Genomic DNA, 18,101 nt, shown 5'->3' on the forward strand with positions numbered 1-18,101 from the left:
ATTCCTTCTGAGTATAACTAGCACATCGAAGATGCCCAAATACTTGACATGTGATAGAAAACTCAAGGAAAAAAGAGATTAACACAACTAATTCAGAAGAATAAAAAATAATACAGGATACATACAATCAATGGAATTTTAGCAGATGTTATATACATCAAATACAAGTAAAAAGAAAGCAAGGGTATTTCTTCAATATTTAAGGTCATACTTGCTAAATAAGAAAGCAAACTGAGCAACCTTCCTCTGTGTCTACAGTGAATAACAAAGGAGGGAAGCCTGGAAACCAAATTTAGAGTTTCAGAAGGAAACTCTTCAAAAATCTCTAAGAACTTAGGATAAAATTAAACGTACGAGAAAGGTAAAGACATATGGAGGCTGTAGTTTATCTAACAGAAGTTCCTTGCGGAGAGGAAAAAGGGGATAAGGAGAACATTCCCCAGTTTAAAGACATAAACCTTCAGACTGAATGGATTCACTCAGTGCAAAACAAAAATAATGAAAAATGACAGAACATATCCTGGTAAAATAGCTGAACTCCAGAGGAACTTTGAAAAAGTTTTCAAAGAGGGGAGGAAAAAAAAAAAAAAGACCCACAACTACGGATTACATGCAGAGTCAAGTTTCCATGTCTTTGTAATAAATTCAAAGATCTTTCATTAAAAGCTGTGATTACTTAATCAATGATATTTATTGCATATTTACAAAGAGGAACTGCAAACCCCATACATTTTCTAATTTAAAAAATCATGATATTGTAAAAAAAAAAAAAAAGGCTGAAATCTAGATATATATCTTAACAGTCTTTAAAAAAATAAAAAAAAAAGCAAACACATGCTCAAAAAAGAATAATCTTTAAATAACCAGGACAGCTTTATGATCCCCGGTGAGCTGTACTGCACGGTGGCTGGGCCTCAGTGGTCCCTGACTGCTGTGTTATTTGTATCTCCATGTCTCCTTCCCATCATTTCCTCCCATTTTCCTCACACTGTGGTTGTCAGTTGTCATTTCTTACAAGTTTTGGTGTATTTATTTTGTGAATTGCTTCCCTTTCACTCCTGAGATCTGGTAATCTAATCTCCCTCTGGCCCAGCAAAACAGATAATCACATCTGCTAAAAAAAAAAAAAATATAGCTAAAGTAAAAAAGACAACAAACAAGAACTTTCTTTGAAAATAGTAAAGTTTAGGGCTTCCCTTAAGACTACAGTGTCATGTGTGGTTTCTTTGATGTAACAAAGTAATGAGAGATTAAAGACAAATTCTGGGAAATGAGGTATTATGTTTTCTACAAGGTCCTTTCTCCCACAGGTTGCATAGGAAGACGTTTAGGAAACCTCCTCCCTCTTTTGCATGCTTTGCTTCTCATCTAGTGATGTGGTTTTAACTTCACAAGTTTAATAAACCCCCACCTGTCCTGGAAGAGACGTGTTGCTAACATGTAGTTCATGGAGGTCTTGTGCTCCAGGTAGGACCTGAAAGACAAGGAAAGAAACTTGCTTAACTTACTTAGTTCTACAGGAAAAGCCAGAAATAAAAACTGTACATCAAACACAGGAGTGAGAGTTAACTTCATACAATGTCTTCAAAGAGCTATGCTAGGTTGGCATTAATGGCAGAGCAGGTAGAGTTACCACCTTCGTCCCTTATGGGTGCTGGTTCGTGTCCCAGTTGCTCCACTGATGATTCAGCTTCCTGCTAATGGCTCAAGAAAGCAATGGAAGATGCCCCAAGTCCTTGGGTCCTGGACGGAGACTATGAAAAAGCTCCTGGTTCGTGGCTTCGGCTTGGCCCATCCCCAGTAGACACAACCATTGGGGAGTGAATCTCTTCTGTCTCCTTCTCCCAACCCCAGACCCGTTAACTCTGCCTTTCAAATACATAAAATAAGTCCCTTTTAAAAATAGGCTACTTTTAAAGAATCAGGTGAGAAGACAGTTGCTCAAATGAAAACACCAGACTAGTACAAGAGAAACAAAGAGAAAAAAATACAAAAAGAGTTAATTTTTATTTACAAAAACGATCACATTTCTTGGACTAATAAAATATGATATACTAAATCTAGAAAACAAATCTGAAAGATGAAAAGAAAAGGCATGGAAGACCGATCTCTTTGATAAGTTATTAATACGCTCCTGAATCTGTATTGTGAAATCTGCTCACTTTATATAAATAACCTAAAAATAAAAAATAAATAAACTTTTAATGATACTTAAAATTAAGCCTGAAAAATACTATGCTGACATACAGAAGCCTCATCGAAAAACATGTTTTTCAAGAGGGTTTAAAGACGGCATTAAAATCCAAACATTCAAAAATGTAACACAATGTCCAGGGTCCAATTTTTAAAATTATTGTACATGTTGCAAAACAGAAAAAATGTGATCTATAAACAACAAGAAAACCAGCCAACAGAAAGAGTAGAACAGATAAAAGAATATGAAAAATATTTTTACATAGCTACTAGAAATGTATGCACAAAGATCTAAAGTGAATTATCATAGAAATAACATAAAAAAAGAGAATAAGTAAACAAAAAAGCTGAAATTTTCCAGATTAAAGAACTGAACTTTCAAAATAAAAGTTTTTACTGATGGAATTAAGAGGATTAAAGCGCTGCAAGCAAAATGACTTTAGCCATAAACAGAAATAGAAAACCATCCTAAAAGAAAAAAAAAAGAGCGGGGGGAGATCAAGTCTGAAAACATATGAACACGCCAGATCTGTGGTAAGCAGAAACCAATTTATCACGTAACAAGATTCCAAAAGAAGAAAGGAGGAAAATAATAAAATATACTTGAAGTAATAATGGGCGAGTGCTTTCCAAATTTGATGAAAATTACTATAGCTATTATGAAAACTACTGAGATTCCTCAAAATATTAAAAGTAGAACTACTACAAGATCCACCAATACCGCTACTGGGCACATAGCCAAAGGAAATGAAACCAGTATGTTGACCAGACAGCTGCACTCCCGGGTTTCTTGTTTCTGTGTTTCTCACAATAGCCAAGATAACATAGTCTAAGTGCTCATCAATGAATGGATGGATAAAGAAGATACGTGTATACACAATGAACTATATTCAGTCATTAGGAAAGAATGAAATCCTATTATTTTTGACATCAAGAACTAATCTAAAGGGCATTATGTTAACTGAAATAAGTTAGCATAAGGACTGTTGCTGTGGCATAACAAGTAAAGATAAAGCCTGCAGTGCCAGCATCCCACATGGGCACGAGCTCTACTTCCAACCCAGCTCCTTGCTTATGTGTCAAGGCAGGGGGGCTGGCAGTGAGGGATGGCCTGATTGCTTGGGCCCCTGCACTCATGTGGGAAATTCAGAAGCTCCTGGCTGGTAGCACAGACAGGCACAGCTCCAGCTACTGCGGCCCTTTGGGGAGTGACAGCAAGTGAAAGATGTTCCTCTCTGTCTCTCCCTCTCTTCTCTCTTAGTGTAAGTTGGCCTTTCAAATAAATAATTAAATAAATAACTCTTTTAAAAACAATAGCACAGAAGGACAAGCACTGAATGATGTTACCATAGCACAGAACAAAAGGCAATTACCTGCGGTTGGGGTTGTTTAAAGGGGAGGAGCTGGTGGGGAAATGTGGGCACCACGTGGGCAGCAACAACATCAGCATGTCACAGTCTCAGCCCTTACACCCGAGCTACAAATTTTACATATTAGAAAAAAATAGTCACCTCACCCATAGATTTCCCACGTCTCGGATGTAGGAAATATGCGAATGAATCCACCTCTCCGGTCATTCTCTTCCTTCACCCTCCGTAAAACTTTGATCTAGGTAAGAGAGAAAATAAAATGAGTACCTACTTTGGAAAGGGAAGCGCATGTGGCTGTATACGGCAAGCACAACATTCTGCCCAGGGACGAGGGAGGAGGCAGCACAGAGCAGTCCACTCCACTGCAGATGCTGCTTCCAAACCAGCAACTTTTCCCGCAGGCACTTCTCTTGGTCAGGTGTGTGGGACACTAAAACTGAGTCTCCTGAGCCCAGGGCTTTCCTGTAAGGCCTTAAGATGCAGTTCTCTTTACCTCCTCCATGGACAGGCCAAGCACAGAACCACCTAACTTCCCCGGCACCTTCTCCCGGGCAGACCCCACAAGGTTTTTCATTTCTGCATCACTGGCAGAGAGTGGACGGGAACGCTAAAAAGAAGAAAAAGACACAAATAAAATCTACAATCCAGTTTGCCTCACCTCTCTTCATTCCCCTGGACAATATAAGCTCACAGTCATAGCTGGACTTTTAAAATTCACCCCTTAGCCTGAAACCCTGAGAAATAGATGACAGCAAGGAACCTCAAAAGCAAGAAGAGTAGAGCAGCAGGAAAACGCTACAGGTTGACAGAGAAGCAGGGAGAAAAAATTAATTAAATGAAGGATGCTCACAAGTCTTTCTGAGCTGGTACTTTCCTCATTAGCTTTAGAGTATATCCAGTATTTCAAGAATATGGAAGAAAAAAAAACTGAGAATATCCTCCTTAGGAAAGTAAACATATACTGATTTCAGTAAATTACTATGTTCTTTTTAGAACTGGGAAGGACAGTTAGGAGAATTGAAACAAAAGGCATAAAACGAAGGAGCAATCCTGGACCAAAAATGAAAAAGCTGGGCTGTGGGATGTGTTAGGACTTGAGAGTGGGACATACTGAGCTCACAGTTATCAATGATGGCAGAAAAGAAGCAAGCTGAAAGAGCTACAAACCAGGAAACAATCCTGGCTGCTGGACCTCGAGAGACCTGGGACCAGGGTGACTGCCCTGGTTGCCAGGGAAGCAGCGATGGGCCACATGGGTCACTGAGCCTGAGGGGGTGGGGCGGCTAGCCCACTTCAGTTTCTGAATGACAACCAGGGGAGGTCGCCTGAGTATACAGGTAGTACAGGGTTTCAATGTTAATGTGGGCAGGGCAATACAAAAGTAGCAAAGGAAGTTAAGTGAAGCATGACCACACTCTTATAAAACAAGATATAGGAACTGACAAAATAAGACAAATTAAGCTGGCCCAGAGAAAAGTAAGAAATAAGTCAAGAATTTATAGGCACAAAGTTCTTTCTAGATTTCTAGAAATAATTTCAAACAAGAAGGGGGCCACCTACAAACCAAGAGAAGAGGCCTCAGAATAAAATCTATCTGGTTGACACCTTGATCTTGGACTTCCCAAACACAACAACTGTGAGGAACAAACTTCTGGTACTTCAGCAACTGTATTTTGTCATGGAAGCCTGAATAGACTAACATTCCCAGGCACACAAATACCCATGGATGGCTTCACCTTGGGACACAAGTGAGACCATAATGAACTAGTCCTCAGTGCCAATTGATGGGAGCGAGGAGGACAACTCCAGAATAAACTGCATAAAGAAACACTAGGAAATCAACAGGGGGAAGCAGCATGTGAAGGCGGGGACTTTTAGATGTTTAGCTTTCACTGTAGAATCTTGCAACATCTGGAACAGTACTTGGCACAGAGTAGATCACCAATTACTCGTTGAGCAAAAAGGAAAGCTCAATCATGGCTAGAATTGAACTCTGCAGAAGCAGTTATGAAATTATTTCTTTTAGATTCTGGGAATACAGTAAATTGTATCTGTTGGAATCAGAGGGGTATATATGGGGAAAGGTGATGATTTAAGAAGGAAACCACTATAAATGGATAATGAATGGAAAATACTTTTTAAAGAAGCAATATGTTGTGAACATTTACTGAGTGCAACATTTGGAGAAGTCAACATCTTAAATGGAAGATTTGAGGATTCTCACCTGATCACACATTTCTTATTGTTTCCCCCAAAATACTTTTCCTGGTCACACATGACAGAATGGGTCTGATCCAATCATACAGTCACTGGCCATACAGAACAGTCTTTCTGCCTGACGCTATTTAAGGTTTCTTTAGAGTTGTCACAAATTATTTAAGGACAGAGCAAGAAATAAGTACTGATTTAAATATTATAATAAAAACAAACGCTTTTACTTAAAGGCATTTTAGAATAGAGAAAATGCTACATTAAAACTTTGACCAAATCTTTATTAAAAATATTTTAATTAATAAATAACTACCTATTAGAACAGCTTTGCAGGTTGATTGCCTTTAATTTTGAGAATGGGGTCAAATCACTGTTGAATGATATTTCACGGTCCTTCCAATTTGCTTTAACTAGATTTAATATTCCTGCTTTCTAGAAACTGATTACAACCTCTGACCTTTCTCTACAGTACTAACCTACAGCACCAAAATCTCTAAAACTTCTCTGCCAATCATTTTCAAAGAGTTGTCTCCATACACACTTGCAGACACTCCTTTGTTACTAACAGCCCACAACTCTAGCATGAGCTGCTGTGTGCACATATGTGGACTACTGCAGGTGAGAGACGTATGTGCTACGTGTGGACGGTGCTTCTGGTGAGGGTACTGGGAAGGTCTGAGAAAGAGGAGAGTAGAGAAAGGGGAATAATGCTTAGGAGTGCCAAGCAGATATACTTTCAGATGAAAAACATGGGGGAAAGAAAGGAATTAGTCTGACTTGAAAGTGTTCAGGGCTATCGAGAACAAGAGCAGAACAATCCAACACACGGCATTCCTTGGTTGTGACTCTGGACAATGATTCAATGGTTGAATGAAAGCACTAAGAAAATAAGACTCTGCTGACCTGAAGGCGAATGACTGCCTCTGGCTAAACAAAACACAGTCTCAACTGTGCAATCACTGTCCAGGTAAGAATGCTTCCATGTAACACACGTGGGAGATGTTTAATAATCGGAACTACAATTTGTGATTTGGAAACCTGTTTAGAAAAAAAAAAAAACCTAGAAAAGAACTTGTACATATCTAATCATTACATGAAGGAAGAACTGATGAAGAATGCATTTTCTGAGACAAAGAACTGCTTTACCCCATTCAAGGCATTTTAAAAAAAAATCAATTCTGATTCAAAAAGATTATTTTCAGCTTAAAAGAAAGCTGGCAAGTACTATTTGTCAGACCTTGACAAAAAGCAAACTATATGAAAAAATACTCAAGTTCCCTGGCAATAAGGGAAATCCAAATTAAAACATCAATGAGGTACCACCTAACGCCAGTAAGACTGGCCTACATGAATAAAAGCACCTACATTATATCTTTAGATTTTATTTATTCCAAATAATATTTCCAATCAGGGATTAGTGCCAATATCATGAACATACTGTACTGACAAAAACGGAAAACATTTACAGGATGTAACTGTAAGATAAGAGGTATAGAAGTGACTCAAGGGGTAGGCCCTCACTTCCTAAAAAAGACTCCAAATGCAGTAGAAATCGAGACCAAAATAAACAATTGGGACCTCATCAAACTAAGAAGCTTCTGTACAGCTAGAGAAACAATCAACAAAGTAAAAAGGCAACCCACAGAATGGGAGAATATCTTCGCACACGACATAGGTGATAGAGGGCTGATCTCCAGAATATACAAAGAGCTACAAAACAACCAAAATGTCAAAACAAACAAGCCACTCAAGAAATGGGCACGGGAAATGGGCAAACACTTCACAAAGGAACAAACCCAAATGGCAAATAAACATATGAAAAAATGCTCAAGTTCCCTGGCAATAAGGGAAATCCAAATTAAAACATCAATGAGGTACCACCTAACGCCAGTAAGACTGGCCCACATGAATAAAAGCACCAACAACACTTGTTGGCGAGGTTGCGGGGAAAAGGGATCCCTACTCCACTGCTGGTGGGGCTGCAGGCTGGTACAGCCTCTATGGAAATCAGTATGGAGAATATTCAAACAACTCAAATTCAACATACCGTATGATCCAGCAATAGCACTCCTAGGAATATATCCAGAACAATTGTTTTATGAGAAACCAACATGCACTTCTATGCTCATAGCAGCACAATCAGTATTTGCAAAAACATGGAAGCAACCAAAATGCCCATCAACAGAGGATTGGATAAGAAAGCTATGGTTCATCTACTCCATGGAATACTACTCAGCTATTAAAAAAAAACAAAATGCAGTTCTTTGTGGCCAAATGGGCCAAACTGGAAACCATAATGCTAAGGAAAATGAGCCAATCCCAAAAGGTTAAATACCACATGTTTGCCTTAATTTAAGATGATATGATGTTATGTATAACATGTTATGTTATGAATGTTATATGTTGTGTATAAACTAAAATTGAAGTATAGGTGAGGTGGTCACAGAAGGTGGCTGGGAACTCGCATTTATCTTTAACATATTGGTTACTCATTACTATGTCAATTAATTCCATAATGATGTAAGTTTTTGCTGATGGTATGTTGGAGCTTTCAATTGACTGGGATGATACTCTTCAGACCAGAGAGGGTATACCTAAGAAGCCGTTGAACTTGACTGGACAATAAGATGTTGGACTCTATGTTTGGTATACGCTTGCAATGGGGGAATCTCAACTGAACTTGAGCTGTGGTCATGCAACAAGGTGGAGGAATCCACCATGGTGGGAGGGTTTGGGGAGGGGTGGGGAGAACCCAAGTATCTATGTAACTGTGTCACATAATACAATGTAATTAATGAAGTTAAATAATAAATAATTAAAAAAAAAAAGTGACTCAAGCTAGGGAAGTAATTTCAGAATAGGTTCTGATTTAAACACTATCTGGAATCCTCATGAATTCTGGAAGAAATAACCAACAAATCAATAACAGCATTTAACTGTAACTGTAGTTACAGACAATGGGTTAAAAAAGTAGACAAAGAACAAAGAATTAAGAGATTTCACAATCTGACAGCAACGGCAAAAGGAAACACATAGTCTGAATGGGCAGAGCAAAAGTTTTTCTTTCTTATCTTTTACTTAGCTCTGATGAAAGCACACTGCAGCGAGAATGCTCCATGAACAGGAAGATGGTAACAAAGCAGAAGAACAGCAAGAGTCCAAAGATCCAGCATGTGCAGAGCTGGCTGAAGAAAGCCAGTAGGGCTCTACATCATAGGGCCAGTGCTGCAAAGCCTAACTGTGCAGAAGCTTTCTCTCCAATAAGGCTGTGTCAACCCAGGGCAATCCCATGCAGTCATATGTGATGGAAATAAAATGGATAAAAACAAATTAACATTAAAATTAAAAATTAAACATGCTCCTTTGGAAACAAACTTAGAAAACCAGACAAGAGTACTCCTCGCATTCTTAGGTTAATAGGCTGAAGGGGGTCTGCACAGTGTGCACTCCGAGCTCTTAGGTTTGCTTTGCTTTCTGCCATGGCTAGCAGTTAGCATTCTCAGATACTTTTTAAACATAAAATACTGCCTTTAATTTCTACCAACTAATCACCAAAACTTGTATTATGGAGCCACATCAGCCAGTTACTAAATACTAAGCAATGCATCCAGTAAGTCTTTCTGTCATTTCATGGTTTCATGTAAACCATAAAATCACTTTATCATAAACAGTAGCTATGAAAGTTACAATTAAACATTCAAGCTTACCGCAAATTGCATCAGAGAGTAAAAATGCCAAAATAAATACACTAAAATAATTTGCTAAATAACTAATAGCTGCAATGGCAGACCTCTGTATAAGAACATCTACACCCCTCATATTACAGTGTCAAATAACAGAAACATTTTCCCTTGTAAGCCTATTACTTCCAAAAGATGTCTGCAAAACACAAAATTGTTTGGGGCAAAAGTGATGGTTTCATCTCAGACACTCCTAGCAAGAACAACAAGAGAGCAAAGGCTGACCATTCAGAGAGGAAGACAGTTGTCATTTAAAGGCAGCAACTGATATGGCCAGCAATGCCAGCATCCCATCTGAGTGCTGGCTGGTTTACATCCTAGCTGCTCCACTTCCAATCCAGTTGCCTGCCAATGTTCAAGGGCGACAAAGGAAAACAGACAGAGTGTTTTGGCCTTTGCTACTGCTGTGGGAGACCTGGAAGAGAATTCTGGCTTTGGCCCAGTTCACTGTGGTCATTTGGAGAGTGAACCAGCAGGCAGAAGAGATGACAAAAAGTTTCCAGTGTGAAGCTACTGACAACACTATGTTTCCTAAGATGAATGAACAATGCAAAATTCACTTATGGACTGTATCACTGCCTTTATGGGATATTTCAGGCCAAGTGAAGGATATGTTCCCTAATCTGTTCATTATTTAAGTCCAACTAGCTCTATCATAATATAATCACTATCAAGAAAACAGGATTAGTAAGTTTTTTTATTTTGTACTCTATTACCAAGAAGACCTCGCTGTATTTAATTTTTATGTTAACAAACTGCAACAAGCAGATTCATGAAATATGTACCCAGCATGATTGAAGCTGAAAGGTTTTTCATTTGAGGGACGGAAACAGAAATCGAATGAAATCCCCAAATGATTCACAACTTACCTGCTTGCTGCTTGATGCCTGAAACTGTGCAGAGACTGGACGCTACAAAAGACAGAAAATGGAATAAAGCCTCATCTTCTCCTAACAAGCCTATGTTTTCCATCTCCCACATCAAGAATATAAAAAAGAAACAACCTACATAACCTTGAAGCAGAGGCCAAAGAGCAAGAGCTCTGGCCTTTGTGACTGAAGCACAGAGCATGTATTACTTTCCACATTGCTTTCTCCTAATGCCATATGTACTCCAGCCCCAACTTATCACTACTGAGGGCACAATCCTCCTATGAGGCACTGGAGATCCTAAAGTTAACTAGTTTACCTGGCTACTGTATTTTGCACAGTACATATTAGTTAATCTAGCTTTTTTAAGCCTTTATTTAAGTGTCCTGTAGATTGCTTATAGATGAAGTCATGCTATTACCTACCAGTTAGCTAAACAAACATGACTAGGTTCTTCACAATTCGCAGAGTTGCCAGCAAAAGCAGACAGGCAATCCAAGAAGAGAGACCAATTCATTAGGACTGGCATACAGCTACTCCTCAAAGTGAAACTTGGCAGAAGCTGTGTTAAAACTACACAGAAATATTCATGATCCTCCCTACACAATTCTGCAGATCTTGCCACAGACACCGCATTAAACACCAGCAAAGGAATGTGGGTGCCTGAATGACATTCTCCTAGTACATCCAGGCTAATCCTCCACTTTTCTGATTAAAAATTAAAGGAAGCTCTTTGATCTATGATGATGCACCGATCAAGCATAACTCTGCTGCCTGGGCTTACTTCTAATCCAAGATAATACCCCTTAAAATACAGTACACCCTGCTCCATGTCCCAACACTCAGGAAGTGCTCACCCTGGAGCACGGCACAGGGTGCTGCCAGTTCCAAGAAATGTCACGTTTGGCCTGCAAAGTTATTTATTTATTTATTTTAATGAACTAATTGGCAAACAGTTAGATTGCCTGGTCTACACTCAGGCCTGACTGCAATCAGCCACAGCCCTTCCTGGGCTCCTCCATATACTACTATTAGCTCTATTATATCTGCCCCTATAAACTCATTCACATTACCTATCAGCAAGCGTGGGAGGCAAATGAGTTTGAAAAGCCTGTTTAAAAAGAAAACTCTCTGAAAAAAAAAAAGAAAAGAAAAAGAAAACTCTCTGAATAAATAAGTGTGTATGAGCTTGGCAGATAGAAACAGCCCAACTCTAAATGAGATCAGCAGGCAAAAGGAAGAGGGGTAGCAGGAACAGAGGTAGAAGCAGAAAGGGGAAAAGAAGATGGAAGGGCAAAAAAGCTGTTTCTGCTTCCTAAGAGCTTACAGTCTAGCAGAGGACAGGGCAACCTAAAGTAACATGTGAATGACTGCCGAGCAATGCAATATAGGACACATCAATAATACTGCAATGAAAAAGAAAGGCCATGGAAGAGTGGGGTGGGCTAAGTAAGAAAAGAATTCTGAGACCTCTGAGAGGTAGTAATCAAGCAGATGGGAAAAGAGGCGGAAGGTGAAAGGGCTCTTTATGAAAAGATACAGCAGTGGAAACTAGTAGGGCCGAAATGGGCGGGGGCTGATGAGATGATGGAGTGAGTGGATGGAAACACTGGCTGACTAGGTCAACCTGAACAACACAACTGCAAAGCACACAAACGCTAGGGCAAGCCTTGGTCAAAGGACGGCGCAGACAAGTACAGAATCTTTAGACACTTGTCTCAGTCAGGAACTCCTGTCATACAGAGTTCTTTCCAAGAGAGATACTAGATGTTTTGATGGAGTATCTTTGTTACCAAGTTAGTCTGAAGATCCAAGTGAATGCAGTAGTAAGAATTAGAAGGCTCTCTGTGCTATTTAAAAAAAAAAAAAAAAGAAAAAGAAAAGAAAAAAAACAGTGATTTTGAAAAAGCAGAAAGAAAAAAAGGAACAATAGTAATACCAAAAAAAAAGTCAAGAAAAAAGACAAAACAGAAAGCAGGGAACAAGTTTGCTGGAAAGGACTGAAAACACAAGTTCCTAGCCTGGCTAAAGGCGGGCAGCCTCCTGTCTAGACAGCCCCTTGTTCTAAGGGACCCCTTCAAGGCCTCTGCACAGGCCTCAGGGACATCAGTCGCCTCCTCTCAGCTGGCCTCCTGTGGGCTCTATGCTGCTCAATTTGCTTACCTGAGGTTTCTGGAAAGGGTTTCGCCTGGAAGACTCAAAGGTGGGATAAATTGGCCGGGTCGCTGCCCGCTGGGAAGGATCTTGGCACACAAATCCTGAATAGGGAATGGGCAACATTAAAACCTGCCAGCGTCCAAGAAATTCAGTTTGGCTGCACCTTTTCATTGGTCTCAGATAACACAGGTCTATCCTTAGGGGAATTGTGCACAACTGTCCCCTACACAGCCTCTGCTTGCACTATGAACACCAGAACAGGAGAGAAAGAGAAGCATGCAGGTTAGTCAACCTTGCTGAGGGAATCTAAAAGCGATTCTAAGAGACGGATGCAAATCTTTTAGGAACTCCAGGGTAAACATGCAAATCATCATTTTAAAATACACAGTTGCTAATAAAAAACAAATTAGCTTAAAGTAGCCTTCTGGATCATGAGTGGTAAACTCGTGTCTTTTTCAGGAGATGCCAAGCGCAAGTGTACAGTCTTAGCCTGCTATGTAATCTGCTTCACAACGGCCACAGCGGTCTATCGGCAACTGGCTGAAAGGCGCTTTGTAGATTGAGAGTTTCAGAAATTGGACTTTGGTTAATTGATTTACTTCCTAAAAACAAGTAGATTCTCATTCAAGAATAACGGAATAGCTCAGTTTCACAACATACGCTGGTACATTAAGTACCAGTTCATCTTAAATATATTTCATTTAATCTTTTTAGAGTACTTGACAAAAAAAATTACGATAAATCCGCAACTTATCCACCTGACCATCCATCTCTATTTCAAAGTATTGGTTAATCTACTTAAAATGTGATTTCTTTCTTAGTTATAAGTGTACTTCAGGGATCACAGTGAAACCAGGAAAGACTGTCTGGCAGAAATACAGCCAGGCTGCTTTGTAACAAAGCTCCTTCGTTGGGTTTCACTTTCCCAGCTCGGAGTAAAATACGCTTTCTCCAGGTCTTTGCTTAATTCTCTGCCTCCGCTCCTAATTCCTGGGCCTCAGGTCTCTGCCTTAGTTGTGGTTGAGCCTCAGGACAGGATGGAGCCAGGGAGAGTAGAAACATATAAACACTTCCCCAAAAATATCATTTTTTTTTTTTTAGTACAAAACATTCAGCATGGCTTAAGAACTGCCACTTTGAAATATCTAGGGAGCCTGGCAAAATGGATGCCTGCTGGTTCATTTGCATGCGAGTCCAGTTCAGGGAGCACCACACTACTCACCTACAACCGTGAACATATCTGAAATCATACTGGCTTTGATCTTTAGGTCCAAAGGTGCATCGCTAACAGAACAAAAAAACAAAAGAGCAATTTGAGAATTTGGTAGGTTAACAGAATAACAATCTATCTCCTAATAGGTCCAATATAGAAAAGCAGCAAAAAAAAAAAAAAAAGTCTGGCCAAAAAAATTCTAGAAATAAAAGGCAGGTGCTAAATTAGTCTTTCACAGGCAAACCCAGCACCAAGGCACTGGTTCCCTGACACGAGATCTTTTTACTCCAGAAAGTCGTGGGTGATTGAGAATTTGCACGAGTCAAGTTCATGGCTTCAATACCACTGGGGATTTCAGAGGCCCAGACTTCTCAGTGCGCTCTTTTCTGAGGGTGCCAGGCATTCAGATTATCATTATTCTTTTGTTTTACTGCTACTTCTTTTTAACTCTTCACTTTCTGAGTCACTTTTTCTTTCTGAGTCAAGCTTTCTAACTCAATCTTCTGCTTGCAAATAGAATAGAGAATTAGAGGTCATACCAAAATCTCATCAAATGAGAACACCAGGAAGCCATATGGCCTGGACCCCCGAGTCAGAGGCCTCCCTGCGGCGCTGACTGCCACGCCGACTTTGGTGGCAAGGTTTCTCCACATACCACCAGGTGTTCTGGCTGCGGTACCCAAGGCATCGGCCTGGGGCTCTCTGCCATGGTATAATATTCTTGACTGGGTGATCTGTGAGAGGCTGGCTCGACAAGAGCACAGCCTAACATCTGAAGTATCTGTAACATCCAGCTCTACAACACACCGCTGAGCTCCGGCCAAACTCCCACTCCACGAAGTAGTCAATCTGTCTTTATTTGATGACTTGGTATTTTGCCAACATCTCTCATCCTTAAAGACTGAGCAGCCGGGTGGTCCCGGGCATAAATCTCTGTTTCACTGTTTAGAGAAGTAAACGGCTAATAGAAATCCTGGCTGAAGCTGCAGGTATCAGCAGAATCCTCCCTGGTATTGAAGCATATACATTTTTCCTTCTTCTAAACCATTATCTGATTTAAAAACATTTTTTTAAGTTTTTTTTTTTAAGTTTTTAGATTTTAACTTTCAATGGAGCAGAACGAAAGGTCCAGATATTATCCACACTCCCCAGGTGTAGCTTTCACCCCTTTATAGGTTACATGAATCTGAGGCTGTCCAAACCACTGAGTATAAAGGGAATATAAGACTTTACATATTTCTCTAGTCTTGACAAAATATTTGCAAAGATGAAATTCTATCTGATAACCATGAAAAAAAAAAAGTCATCTAGGACCAAGAAAAATTACTTAAAAAAACAAAACAGGGGTGCCGGAGTGCGGTGGAGGTTAGTGGAAGTTAGCGCCTTTTCTAGTTGAGGGAATTGACTTACCAGGCCAGAGAAGGAGACAGATTCACTTCCAACAACCATGGCTTCAGAGTAGAATCTATGAGTACATCAAAGCCATAGAGTTCTAGAAACACAACATAACACACATCATTCTCTGTCACTACTGCACAGACATCTGGAAGGTTCAGTCCAATTAGCCCCACTAGAGACCTGGAAACTCACTACGTAGCAGTGGTAAGTGGAAGTAGAAGCAGAGTCTGAAAGTTCAAGAGAAGTGATAAAATGCCACCATTAGGGCCAGGTGTTTCAATGCCTGCGTCCCACAGTGGAGCACCTATGGAGCACCAATCCCCAGCTCTGACCCCTGACACCACGCTCCTGTCCACACAGACCCCAGGAGGTAGCAGTGATGCCTCAAAACACTGGCTCCCTGCCATCCACATGAGACACCTGGATTGTGTTCCTAGCTCCAGATTCCTAGTTCCTGTTGGGGGCACTTGGCAGTAAATCAGGAAATGGGAGCTCCATGTTTCTCTGTTTCCATCTCTTGAAAAAAAACAGATTTTAAAATAAGTTAGTTTCATTGTTTTGTGGCACAGTGGGATATACCACAGCTTGGAATACTGACATCTCACACTGGAGTGCTAGTTCAAGTCCGCAGTTGCTCTGCGTCTGATCCAGCTCCTGGATGATGTGCAAGGCAGTCAGCAGAGGATGGCTCAGGTAATGACTTAGGTCTCTGCCACCCACATGGGAGATGTGGTTATCAGAGTTCCTGATTCGTGGCTTTGGCCTTGTCCAGCCTTAGCTATTGCAATTAGGTATTGAGTGAGTCAGCAGATGGAGGGTCTCCCTCTCTCTCCTTTCGAATAAATGGATATTAAGATAAAAATTACACCATTTTCATCATTCACTGTACTGATGCTCCTAACTGCTGTACAGAAAGTGACCTGACTCTGAAAGACTCAGTAAGCACGATTGTGCTGTGCTTATGCATTAACAAAATGTTAGGGAGAGAATGAAACAAGCGCATTCAGTATCAGCAACACCTTGAGCTGCAGGCTGTCTGAGCCACCCTCCTACCACCACCACTCTGAAAAGAGACTCTGCTGAAGTCATACCCTGGGGATCCTCCCGTCACTTTTTTAAAATCAAGATCTTGCTTTTGTAACCTAGGTCAAGAAGACATCTGCAGGTAAAACACATTTATTCTTTTCCCCTCTCCTGTGATGAGAAAATAAAACACACAGTGGTCCAACACAGACAGCAGAGAAAACAGAAAGCCAGTGGTGGCGAAGGAGGACTGTGACAGGGTCCTCTTGCACTGCTAACATTAGTTAGGAAGGATGCGAGCCAGAGATGCCATTTCCATGGCTTCTAACTCTTTACTGATCTCCTCTCCTCCTGCTTCACAACTCTTACCAGGAGCAAAGGGAGACCCATGAGCAGACTGTTCTCCTAGAATACCTGATTTTGTTTCACAAGTTCAGGAACAAAAACTTTCCTTTGGAAGCCTTTGTGCCATTATTAATGAGACCCTCTGCACAAAAATCACAGGAGTGAGCAGTCCTTGCTAAAGATACATGAGACTTACGGAAGTCACCACCCAAAATGTCTCTCCACATCCGTCCAACTGCTTACATCTTTTCTGCAAAAGAGAAGACTACCTTCCTTACCGTTTGAGCAAACACCCGGAGGATGTAATTAAATATTTCTAGAAATTAATTCTAAAACCAATTTCCTTACTCCAAGCTTTTTTTTTTCATTTCCCAATACCCTAAAAAAAATGTAGGAAGATAAATGTACACTTCTAAAAAGATGGCCCACAAAATTATCTCTAAGAACACCCTAGGTTAGGAAGGTATGATGAAGTGCCAAGAATGGGAATAAAGAGTCCTCGTGACTTGACACGGAGGCTCTCAGGGACATGATTTCTCCGAGTTGCCAGCACTCTCTGGTTCCCTCTCCCCTCCCCATTAATCACTGTCAGTGTCTCAATGCTCGGAGAGCCAGATCCTCCCTGTGCAGTATGGCACTGCACCACGAATGCCACGACTAGAGAGAGCAAGACACGCATATTCCAAACCTCTCCCGAAATGTTTCCGTGAAACAAGTTGGTTTCCTTACTAATTATTCCGCATTCCAGTTAATATATAAACATAATCACAAACTACACCAGACTTTGAGATGGGATTCACCTTCAGGTAATTACACAAAATTTACATATTACACTATTTTAAAATTCAAAGAAAAGAAAAATCCTCCATCTATCTTCTTTTGGCAAGAAATACATCACTTTTACAGCTAAAACATTCATTTGAATATCTCACCTCATCCTCAGTAATGCCACAGAATGCTTTCCCTTTAAGCCATGAAAAAATATTTTTATCATACAGTATTAAATAATTTATCTAAAAGGAAACTGTAAAAATCCCCAAATGCACATTTACATTGTACAAGCAATGTATCTTGATTCAGGAAAAGTTATATTCTCTTTTTAAAAGCTGAAGCACAGGAAACAATTATGTCATAACATGATACTATTAAAAGAGCGGGAACACAAATTGATCAAGTTTGCAGGATCAGCCACAAATGAAATGAATAATCAATAAGATCCACTCTGTAAACACCTCATGTTTACTTAACTATTTCCACAAATCAGAGGCAAAGGCCAAGAAATGCAGTTGACGGGCTGCCAACCAGTGTTCTGAGAAGTGAGAAGGAGAAAAAGAACTTTAGTTACGATGTTAAATCGACTTTCACTTAAGTAAGTAAAACCTGTCCGTACTAACCAACCTACACACTCAAACCTCTGGAGCAGGTGTTGGCCAGTGCTTAAGACATTGGCTAAGACACAACCCACATCAAGTGCTCCAGTTTGGCTCTGGCTCTTAATCCTGGCTTCCTGGGAGGCAACAGCGGTGACTCAAGTGCTTCAGTTCCTGCCGCCCAGGAGGCCCGTCACACTTTCTCCTTTAAG

General features: G+C 40.3%; 1 protein-coding gene across 11 annotated transcripts in view; it reads right to left on the reverse strand.

The window, feature by feature from the left end:
• The window catches only part of TTLL5 (tubulin tyrosine ligase like 5), a 216,119-nt gene that overhangs the window by 141,587 nt on the left and 56,431 nt on the right, over positions 1-18,101 (reverse strand). For 7 of the 11 annotated variants that reach the window (XR_009244284.1, XM_058655595.1, XM_058655599.1 and 4 more), the window contains 7 exons: positions 15,164-15,245; positions 13,763-13,824; positions 12,547-12,641; positions 10,384-10,425; positions 4,057-4,170; positions 3,710-3,801; positions 1,412-1,474 (listed from right to left, as the gene is read on the reverse strand). Coding sequence is in view for 10 of the 11 variants with exons in the window: in XM_058655595.1 (XP_058511578.1) it covers positions 1,412-1,474; positions 3,710-3,801; positions 4,057-4,170; positions 10,384-10,425; positions 12,547-12,641; positions 13,763-13,824; positions 15,164-15,245 (550 nt within the window). In the remaining variant the exon portion in view is untranslated. The remainder of the gene's footprint in view (positions 1-1,411; positions 1,475-3,709; positions 3,802-4,056; positions 4,171-10,383; positions 10,426-12,546; positions 12,642-13,762; positions 13,825-15,163; positions 15,246-18,101) is intronic. The other 4 variants (XM_058655600.1, XM_058655604.1, XM_058655602.1 and 1 more) reach the window with 1 other exon arrangement.

This window comes from Ochotona princeps, chromosome 26, assembly GCF_030435755.1.
Source record: "Ochotona princeps isolate mOchPri1 chromosome 26, mOchPri1.hap1, whole genome shotgun sequence".
Lineage (NCBI taxonomy): Eukaryota > Metazoa > Chordata > Mammalia > Lagomorpha > Ochotonidae > Ochotona > Ochotona princeps.